General features: G+C 45.6%; 1 protein-coding gene across 1 annotated transcript in view; it reads right to left on the reverse strand.

Annotated features, from left to right (window-relative positions):
- NPAS2 (neuronal PAS domain protein 2) overlaps positions 1-8,599 on the reverse strand; it is a 53,559-nt gene extending 44,960 nt beyond the window's left edge. The window contains exons 1-3 of the mRNA XM_009638984.2: positions 8,553-8,599; positions 3,147-3,295; positions 2-26 (exon numbers count right to left, since the gene is read on the reverse strand). Of these exons, the coding sequence (XP_009637279.1) occupies positions 2-26; positions 3,147-3,295; positions 8,553-8,584 (206 nt within the window). The 5' untranslated portion in view covers positions 8,585-8,599. The remainder of the gene's footprint in view (position 1; positions 27-3,146; positions 3,296-8,552) is intronic.
- Between the last annotated feature and the right edge of the window lie 612 nt (positions 8,600-9,211).

Raw genomic sequence — 9,211 nt, forward strand, 5'->3', positions numbered from 1 at the left:
AGAAATCTCCGTCTGTGCCGAGACTTCTAGACAAATAAAACATTTCATTTTTTTAATTTCAAAAAAACTTGTATCTTGCAAGCCAATATATGAGTTCCTATGAAAAGATAGAAATCACCTGTATATTAAAAAATTGCAGCTTTCAAGCACGGGTTTTGCATACAGAGACAGTAACGTCTACCTAAACTGGGCCCGATCCTGAAATGTTTTCCTCATTTTTCACTCAGCTCAGCTTCAACTGTCTTCAGCGGGAGCCTGCACTCGCATAGCCATTGGCTTCAATCAGCCTTACTGAGGTATTGATCAAAAGATAAACCCACTTTGCATGAAATTAAAATCAAGGCAAGGTTTAGCACATGGCAAATTGGTATTTACAATTTACAGCTTCAAAATTAGGATGCCAGAGAGATAGGGTTCAGCCTACAGCTTCTGTGCCAAAGAGGGAGCAGCAAGAAAACCCCTTCAGAGGAGCCCACAAGGGCCGTTATCCCGAACAGCAGAGGTATTGCTCTGTTCTCCAAAATGCAAGTGCAACATGAGTGCTTGTATCAGCCTTGCACCGGAGCACTGGCACCTAATCCCAAATCCTGCCTGGAGGGGAGGGTCTCCTGCGCTGCCAGCCCATGAGACACTGGGGGGGGTTTGCCCCACTGTTGGCCAGTCCTAGCCCAGCAGCAGCCTGGGGATGCTTGATCCCTGCCAGCTTTCCATGGAGGAGTGCAGGCGCACTGGGGTAATGAAGCACAGCTTCACCCTGAATCCAGGCGCCCTACCAGGGGTAGCCGGAGGCACCCTGGTGAGCAGTTTCCTTCCAAAACCAGCCACCCATGGCAGCTCCAAACCTAGCAATGCAAACTTGTCAGGCAGTGTTAGAGGGGTCAGATTTTATGATTTAGAGAGACTTGGGCTGGTTTTGTTCACTGCTCGCTCTGCTTGTCTAAAAAAAGGCTCCCTCATTCAGCACCGGTAGTGAGGGGATGCTGAGCGCAGCCTGCCTTCTCCTTTCAGCGCTGCCTGCTAATTAATCCTACTGATTAACACTTCCAGAGCAAACCAGGTAAACTGGCCAGAGAAATGCAAATGGCTAAATGATGTTAAAGACGGTGCCTGTGCATATTGTCACCTAGAAGGAAATCAAAGCCTCTGTTTCGGCTTTATTAGTGGGGATGCAGCCCTCTGCTTCTACCGGCTGGTTTGACTCCCCTTCTGCACTGCTGGGGGCTGTCATCGATAGCGTGGTGGCTCTCCACAGCCCCCATGGTCTTATACAGAGATTTCAAAAACAGAGTAAGGAAAAAGAGAGATCAGCCCCAATCAGATTTTAATTACGGACTCTCAGAATAGAGCGTACTTTCAGCAGATCCGTTGCTTGGAAAAACTGATATACATGAAACAGCGACTGTTTGAGATTTGGGAGATTCTCTGGATTATAAAGAAGGAGGCTGTTTATGAAGGAAAAAAATCTGAAAATTGACCTCCTCCTCTGTTATAACTAAAATCTTGGTTTAGCCTAGTGAATGAAAGGGAAATACGACTGAATAAACCAGATCTAAAGTGCGCTGAAGATAATCAACATTTTTAAATGCTGATGCTTTGTATTACATTGTGTGACTGATAACCCAGTTTAAAAATAGATAACATTTGCTTTTTTTAGCAAGTGCACAAAACCCAGTCCCAATTTGACCCAACTGCTGTGGAAGGATTTGTGACTGTTAGCTTTCTTTTACATAGTTGTTCTTCCAGAAATGAAGTGCCTTTTGGAGTAAATTATTTGGCCTAGCAGCTACACTTGTCTACCCTTATTCAAACCTCGTGTGATTGTTCTTTGCTTGGCTTTATAATTGAGCATATTCACATCCTCCTTTACTCTGCCTTGGGCAGCTAAAAAAAAAAAAGATATGCTATTACTGTCATTTTTTAATAGGTATATATGATTACTAAACTTTGAGATGTTCCTAGTCATGCCCTCCTGTATGAAATCATCTTGTCTGTGGGAAAAATTCATTTAAGGATAAACTGAGCTCTAACAACAGAACCACTGTAATTATTTCCTCGATGAGCTTGACATTCGCGATTCCATTATGTTGGGAGCCATGATATTAGAGTTTTCATGGTCTTTTCCATTTTACCCAGAGCTCCCCAGGGAGCGAGGACAGGAGGTGCTAGATGAGCGAAGGCGAGCCCGGTGAGGCGGTGCATCAGCTTGCGAGAACCCTTTCTGCTCTGTGGGACCGGGGATGTTCCCCACGGTCACCCACAGAAGCCTCATCCTCACAGGGACAGAGCAAGAGAGCCCCGTTTTAAACCAGTTGCCTGATTTATAAGGGAGAAGCATTTCAACCACCTGCTGCTGGTGGATGTCCGTGCATCAGGGAGCCCGCAGGGCACGTTCCTCTCCCTGATGGGAAACTAGACCAAGCAGGCTAGATCGGCAGGGTCAGAAATCTCCTCTGCCCTCTGTGAGGGCACATGTCCATGGGACTTAACTGCTGCGTGCATCTTAAAAAATAAACTCCTGGCTTTCCAAGGCCAAACTTTACCATTGCAACTGCATGCTGTGGAAATGTGACGTAGCTTCTGCTTGTGCAAACCGGGTGAAGCACGTCAGCTATCTGTGGATGCAATTTGCTGAAACCGACTTCAAAAATCGGGGCCTTTTCGAAAGGTCTGAGTTTTCTGCTCACTGTGGAAAATTGAGTCCTACACAATTCACTGAGGAGCAGGGGGGCTGAACAGATTGCTTCCCAGCATTTTTCTGCAGAGAAGCTGGGGTGAAAGCTTTGTTCTTCTGCTCAGAATACTGCAAATTTCAAGGAAGGGAATCTTCCCTCTGGCCCCAAATCTCTCTTGTTCGAAGCATCCCCCTTCTTCATATGTGCTGCGGGGCACTGCTGCCCACCTTCCCTCGGTTCCTGACATTCACCCCCTTCTCCAGCAGGCTGAGATTCATCCTCAACTAAAAGCAGCCAAGGAGGTGGATTTAGGCAGCACGGCGCCTGCAAATGATCTTTTTTGATGAGATAGAAAAAAAAAATACCTTATGTTGGCACTTTTAGGCCCCTTGAGCCATTCTGATAATCACTGAAGGAAACAGGATATTGTAGTAACCGTCTGGCAAGTGCATGAAGAGCTGCAGTAAATCTTACCATTGTGTTTCTGCAGAAAGCCAATGACTTTTTCCAGCACAGTAGTTTTGTCCATTTTGCGAGTGTTGCCTGGAAGCATGGAGCTGAGCTCTTTGATGAGAACATTGAACTGATCGCGCCTCTTCTTCTCAGACTTGTTACGCGAAGCCCTGTAGACAGCGGGGGAAAAAAAAAATGCATGAGCAGACCAAGAGGAAAAATCATCCTGTACGTCCTCTTTGGAGTGTATACACGTGGAAATTAGCTTGTTGTGTGCCTCAGTATGTGAAGATTGACACTGGCCTCCAACGAAGCTGCAGAGACAAGTAGGAAGCAATTGTTCCTACCTCCTGCTCCTGCCTTTGGGCCCCCTTTAGAGCCCTGTGGGGAGATGGAGGCTCTGCTCACCCTTCTGTGCTGCCTCTGGACACTGGTTGAGCCCATCAGGTCAGCATTGAGTCTGTAGGTGAAGGAGCTCTGTCCATCTCCTTAGGCATGCGCAGGATCTCGAAAGTTCATGCAGCCTCTGAGGAGGCACTCAGAGCAAGAAGAAATAGAAATACTGTGACAAGAGTAAAACTGGCCATAAAGGAGAAGAGTGGGGACTGGCAAAACTATGGGTCATGCCCATCTGCACAGTCCTAACAGGAGAGAGGGATCCCGGTCCTGGAGCCCAGCCATTGCACTGGAGCTGGGTTGGCCTAGAGGGACCTGCCCGCTTTGGGTCACAGGTCCTCTGGCTACCTCCACGCTGGCTTATGGAGAGGAATCGGGCTGTTGCCTTCCAGACATTGAGAGAAGGGACTTGAGCAGAGGTTGCTGCAGCTCCCATTTAGTGCATATAGCGCTTAGCTCAGTCTCCAGGCTTCCGAGAGGACAAGGGCAAGCAGGAGGGAGGGCACCAGCACGTCTCATCCCAGCATGGACCGGGGCTGAGGCCGGGCTGTGTTCCCAGGCCTGGGGGCTCAGAAGTGCTCGCAGGGGTCCCCCGCTTACCCCTAATATCTGTGTGCCAGTGGGCAAATCGCTTAAGGTCATGGTGCCCTGACTCTTTGGGTGTAAAATGGGGACTCTGCAGCCTTCTTCGCCAGTCCTCTCTGTTTAGCTTGCAGGCTCCTCAGAGAGAGCCTGCTTCTGCTGCTCTGTTTGAAGAGCTCATGGGAAGAAAGGACCTGATTTAATTTGGGGTGTTTTGGCACCATCATAATACTGTCATTAAGGCTGTTGATTATCTTTTCAGCATGTGCACTTTATATTTTTTTAAATTGTATGTCAACCTATATACGAGCAAGTGTTTTCTGAATTGTTCCCATGAATACGACAATCATTCTACTCAGAGGCTATCACCTGGACTTCTGTAGCCATGTGAAAATAGAAATAAATATAACCCAGAAGGTTCATCTATTCTTCAGAAAGGCCCTCAAGCAGGCGAGATTCGCCTTGTTAATTACGTAAAGATCTAAAAATCTGGTTACGTGTAGGCAGGAAAGAAAAGCCAAGAGGCCGGCTCTCACTCTGAGTTTCTCAGCCCCGGCTAACCCCGCCGTACCTCAGAAGCAGCTCTGGATGCACGCTGCTGAAAATCAGAGCAAAATTTAGCCCAGCATCTACATAACCTCCAAGGACCAGGATGGCAATAAACATTTTCGGCAGAGAAATCATTGCAGAGGCTTCTGGATGTTACTACTGACAGAGGGGTAATTTTTGTTTGTCTTGCTCTCAACCCTGAACACACTCGGAGATACCCTGGGTAGAAGCCAACACTTGATTATTTTACAGCTTTGAACACAAGAGATTGGGTGGATACTGCCTGACTGATTTCAGCCTGTTCTTATTACAGTGCAAAAGGCTGTCAGAACAAGATGTGAAAAGCTCCAGCCTTATCCTATTTCTGTACAGTTCAAGGGGACGTTAAGAACATCAACATTTCGCTTCCTCATAATTCAATCCTCAGTTCATTTTGAGCTTAAAGGGTCTTGATCGCCCTAAAAATCAAATAAAACACCAACCGTCTATAGGGAAAGCGTTGCTTTTTCCAAAAAAAATAAAGATGCCTTGACAGAAAATATAAAGTATCTATTTTTAACACTTGACATTTTATTCACAAAGGAAACATAAAAACTCCTCTAGTGGAAATAACTCTACCAAGATCTGAATCGATGAGCACAGTAAAATCTTAAAATGGAAAAAAGTGAGAAAACCTCCCCACAATTAGGTAATCTAAACTATCCCTGCACAGTTGTAAATGCTTTCTTCAGTCCAGTTGTAAATGTCTTAAATAATGCAGTTTTCATCACTTCCCTTGCAAGATTATTCCCTTGCCCTGCTTACTTCACTGCTAGGGCCTATCATTTACAGTAAGCCAAAACAGTCTCTGTCTTAATTCCATACTATTTGTCCCAGTTCTCCTCCCTCCTTGCTACTCCAAAAAAAATACAGCGTATCCAAGGGGAAGAAGGAGACACGGTATGAATAAAATCTGGATTTTTAGTGAATACAGCTAAAGGCAATACAGGACAGCTTGACTTCAGAACGATCAAAATCACCCATTTAAAATTTGTTCCAAAGAGTCATTTTTATTCTCTTACATATTTGCTGCTTGTTGTCTTAAAGAGAGACTGACGCTTGCTGACTAGTAACCATTACACCATGCTGACTGACAATGAAATGTGGCTTTACACTAAATTTCATATTTCTTTTTGCTGTCCGGGTGGGATACGTTATATACGTATCAGAGCAAGCAACCATACTGCATACCTTCATTCAGATTCTTGAATTTACTTTCTGTTGGAGTGGAAAATGGCAGGTGATAGTCCTTATTTATTAAGCACTTACTTATGGTTCACTTCAAGCTGGCTTTGGCTGGAATTTGGAATTCAACTGAATTGCAAAAAAAAAAAAAATTTAAAATAATTTACTATTAAAGCAAGCTAAAAGAAAAGCAGATAGATAAAAAAGTGCATAAAGCATGCTTTTTGTTTAAAATTACTAAATCCATAAACCAAAGTAAGCCTCATCTAGCATCAAAGAATTGAAAATGAAATGATGCTTTCTGATCTCCAGCAGATCAGTAGACCTGAAAGAGGCCTTCGATGCTCCCAAGGGCGGTGCCATCATATCCACGTCTTAGTCCTCAGGTCTTTGGAATGAAGTAGTGCCTCAGGGAGTCAGAGGATGCAAAATGGGGCTCAAAATAACCGGTGCCATGAAGGAAGAGCTATGCATCTTGGCCAAATACTAAACACTGGGCCCACGGGTGGGAGTGCAGGTGCCTCTCCCTGGGAGAGGATGGACCCTCTTCTCAGCGTGGGTGGGATGCCCGTGCAATACAACCTGCGCGTGCCTAATAAATGCCAGCAGACAGTAAATGGTGTGTGTGCGTTAGTCACACTTCCAACTTGAGAAACTCAGCTCCTGGCTTGGGTCCATCCCCAAAGAGTTAGATCCAGAAAGTTCCACCCTCACCTACTTTTTACGCAGAAAATGAAAGGAGAGAACAATTTTCTTGGCTTTTTCACCCCCTCTCGTGTTTCTCAGCACTGAGGGACCCAGTCCTTCTACCAAATAGAAGAAAATACAGAAAGCGTTTCCCCTGTGGCATGGGACAGATTAAAGTCCTCAGTATTCAGCACACAACAGCAAAACGTTCAGCCAATGGCTCCTCTCGAGTTTGACTCTTCAAAGCTTTGGAAGAAACTCTGTAGCTTTCAAATGAATCTGAATGGTTTTAATATACTATAGTAACTTCAGACCTTCGTGAAGCCTCTCATTATTTCAAACTTGATTTCAAATTTATATAATTTAGATTTATTTCTAAAATGTACATTTCTAAATGTGCTTAAATTACGATTTAAAGAAGCAATTTCCTTTTTTCATTTTCAAAGTTACGATTTTTTTTATCCACCTTGATAGAGGCCTGCCCCAGGGTATGACAAAATTTCCCTCCAGGAACAAATGGCATGAAAACCATACCAGATGGTGGTGACAATCGCTGATAGCGAGGATACGCGTCATCCTATTTTTGTCTTATACGGATTCACTTATATGCATTTTTTTAAAAAACAATTAGCACACAAATATCTTGATGATACTCAGCCTGTAAGCACATGGATGCAAGGTGGGCTCCCTTCCCCTGCTTGTCCCTTCCCCGATCCCGGGGCCCTGGGGGACTGTGACACCTCCCCCCGTGCTACACCCTCTCCGAAAAGGCGTCTCTTTGTCACGTGGAGTGCTGGTGGGAAGCATCCCTTCCCCAAACCCACCTCCCACCCTGGCCCTAAGGTGCCTGCCGGATTGGCGGGTGGTTGGGCAGAGCCGTACCCCGTGCCGGCCCTCTCCTGGGCATGAAGCCTCCCATGAAGAGGGGCAGTGACATGGCTCCAGGGGCTGGCGGATCACCCTGTGAGGCCAGCGCTTTGCTCCCGGTATCAAAGGCAAGCCTGCTGCAGCCTGAGCATCCTCACATTAAGCGGAGGGAGGGAGCAAAGGGGAACGGTTGAGCTGGGTTGCAGCCTGTGCTGACCTATATTGGTGAGAAAAAGCTGCGGGGAGGAAAGAAGCGGAGAAGGAATCAAAAGAGGTGAAACTGGATCAACTGGTTGTGCCTGGGCTGGAAATACTCTCATTAGAGGGAACCAAGGGGAAAAACGCGGGCAACCCACGGCTCCTTCTAAAGCAATTAAACTGCGGGCTGCGGTATTGATAACACATCCAGAAAAAAAACCAACCCAAACCCTCAGATGCTTCCAAACAGCTTTTCTCCAGATGCCTGTCTGGTCTGACGATTTTTAAGAGTTTTATTGCCATGGGTCTTCTGCCTTGAAACACCCCCGTCCCCTCCCCACAAAGTGTTCACAACAATTTCCCACCAACTGGGACTTGGCGATGAGTGCAGAATGTTTGTGAATAAAGGCTGGTGCCCGTCAGCACTGACACAGCACTTTTTGTGGTCTTTCTCTGCTCTGAAGGTAACTTCTAGGTGTTTTCACTACCAAGAGATAGGCATTGTTGAATAAATGACCATCATAATAGGGACACCCACACACACACACTTTTTTTACTTTTGCAAAATGTTTTTTGTAAAACCCCACATTTTTATACACTCAGAAAGCTCGGGTGATCTATTACAGCGTCAGGAGAATGTTGTTGGTTCTTCAGGCCTCGTGTTCTGCAGTTAGGTGAAGAAAACAATCAATGCCTTTGCTTTTTTTGACATTTTCCACAGGAAACATTGCTACATCATTTTCTTCTTACAGGGTAGCCAAGAGTAGGAATCTGTGAGATGGCCGGTTTTCAAGTTGTGCTTGGCTGTATTTTCCTCTCTTGCTCTTTGATTAATTGATTATGGATAAAACAGCTTCTGCAGCAACAAACAGTATCAAGCTCATCACGGGTTAAACAGAGAGTTAGAAAAGAAAAAGTGCTCACCTCTTTGCCCTGTCTTTCTCATCCTCATCCATTAGATTGTCTAAGCAGTTTTTTCTGTTGAAGGAATGCGAGAATCATTACAAAAAGTCATTTTGTTAGCTCTACTTGTAGGTTAATCTCAGAGTTGCTCTATTTCATTTTAATAACTGAGTGATGATATCCAGGACAGATAAATGTGTCAGCAGTGCTTTATGCCACAGGCCTTGATTTTAGGAAACATCCACTGTGGATAATGCTATTCCCGAGCGCCATGCTAGCCTTAGGGGCTCTAGCCAGGGATCAAGGCTCCCAGGCACAACACGGTGCACCAGCACAATACAAAACCAGTCACTTTTTGGGGGATTCTTTGGCGTGGAGTTTACTCACTGCAAACTCTCTGCAGGCTGGACGAACCCTGGAGTCTGCCCAAGTTGAAAAGGCGTTTTCAGTGTCCCCACATTCCCCCCAAAACCCATGCCCAGTGCAAGAGCCGGCATCACTGATGCCTCTGACTCCTCAGGCAGAGGTTCCTACTGGGAGGCTCTCCATCCTCCTCTGTGGGCCCTGACCCAAAGCCCATAGAGATGGTTGTAACTATGTTGAATTACACCCCAAATTCAAAGTGTCCTTAAAAATCCCGCTGCCTAAACTGCACTGCGAAAAACCCTCATGTAGCCAGC

Source organism: Egretta garzetta, unplaced genomic scaffold, assembly GCF_000687185.1.
Source record: "Egretta garzetta isolate BGI_Z169 unplaced genomic scaffold, ASM68718v1 scaffold5, whole genome shotgun sequence".
In the NCBI taxonomy this organism is placed as follows: Eukaryota; Metazoa; Chordata; class Aves; order Pelecaniformes; family Ardeidae; genus Egretta; species Egretta garzetta.